The sequence below is a fragment of the Plasmopara halstedii genome, assembly GCF_900000015.1.
Source record: "Plasmopara halstedii genome assembly, contig: Scaffold_672, whole genome shotgun sequence".
In the NCBI taxonomy this organism is placed as follows: domain Eukaryota; phylum Oomycota; class Peronosporomycetes; order Peronosporales; family Peronosporaceae; genus Plasmopara; species Plasmopara halstedii.
The window spans coordinates 937,700-938,071 of NW_020187589.1; the positions used below are offsets into that span (position 1 = coordinate 937,700).

Here is a 372-nt window from a genome sequence, read left to right on the forward strand (position 1 = left end):
CTAGCTGGCACTCCTCCAGCTGACACCCCTCCCACTGGCACTCCAGGAACCCCTCCTAAAACTGGACATGGAGAAGACACGCCTTGCCCTGAGTTAACTTACAACTACCCGCCTGGATCAACGACACCCACCGGTGTAGAGGGTGATCACTCAAATTCTCCACCACCCGGCACTCCCCCCACTAATTCTCCTACACCCCCGTCGACTGGTTCCGGTCATTCACCACCAGGCACTCCGAGCTCTCCTCCTGCTGATACTCCGGGATCTCCACCAGATGGCACCCCAGGATCACCCCCCGCTGGAACTCCTCCCGCTGGCACTCCAGGAACACCTCCAGCTGGCACTCCCCCCGCTGGGACTCCCGGTACTCCT

At 61.0% G+C, this 372-nt stretch overlaps 1 protein-coding gene across 1 annotated transcript in view; it reads left to right on the forward strand.

Annotated features, from left to right (window-relative positions):
• PHALS_13808 (uncharacterized protein) overlaps positions 1 to 372 on the forward strand; it is a gene marked incomplete at both ends in the record, with an annotated part of 1,161 nt that overhangs the window by 78 nt on the left and 711 nt on the right. The window contains one exon of the mRNA XM_024729628.1: positions 5 to 364. Within this exon, the coding sequence (XP_024579986.1) occupies positions 5 to 364 (360 nt within the window). The remainder of the gene's footprint in view (positions 1 to 4; positions 365 to 372) is intronic.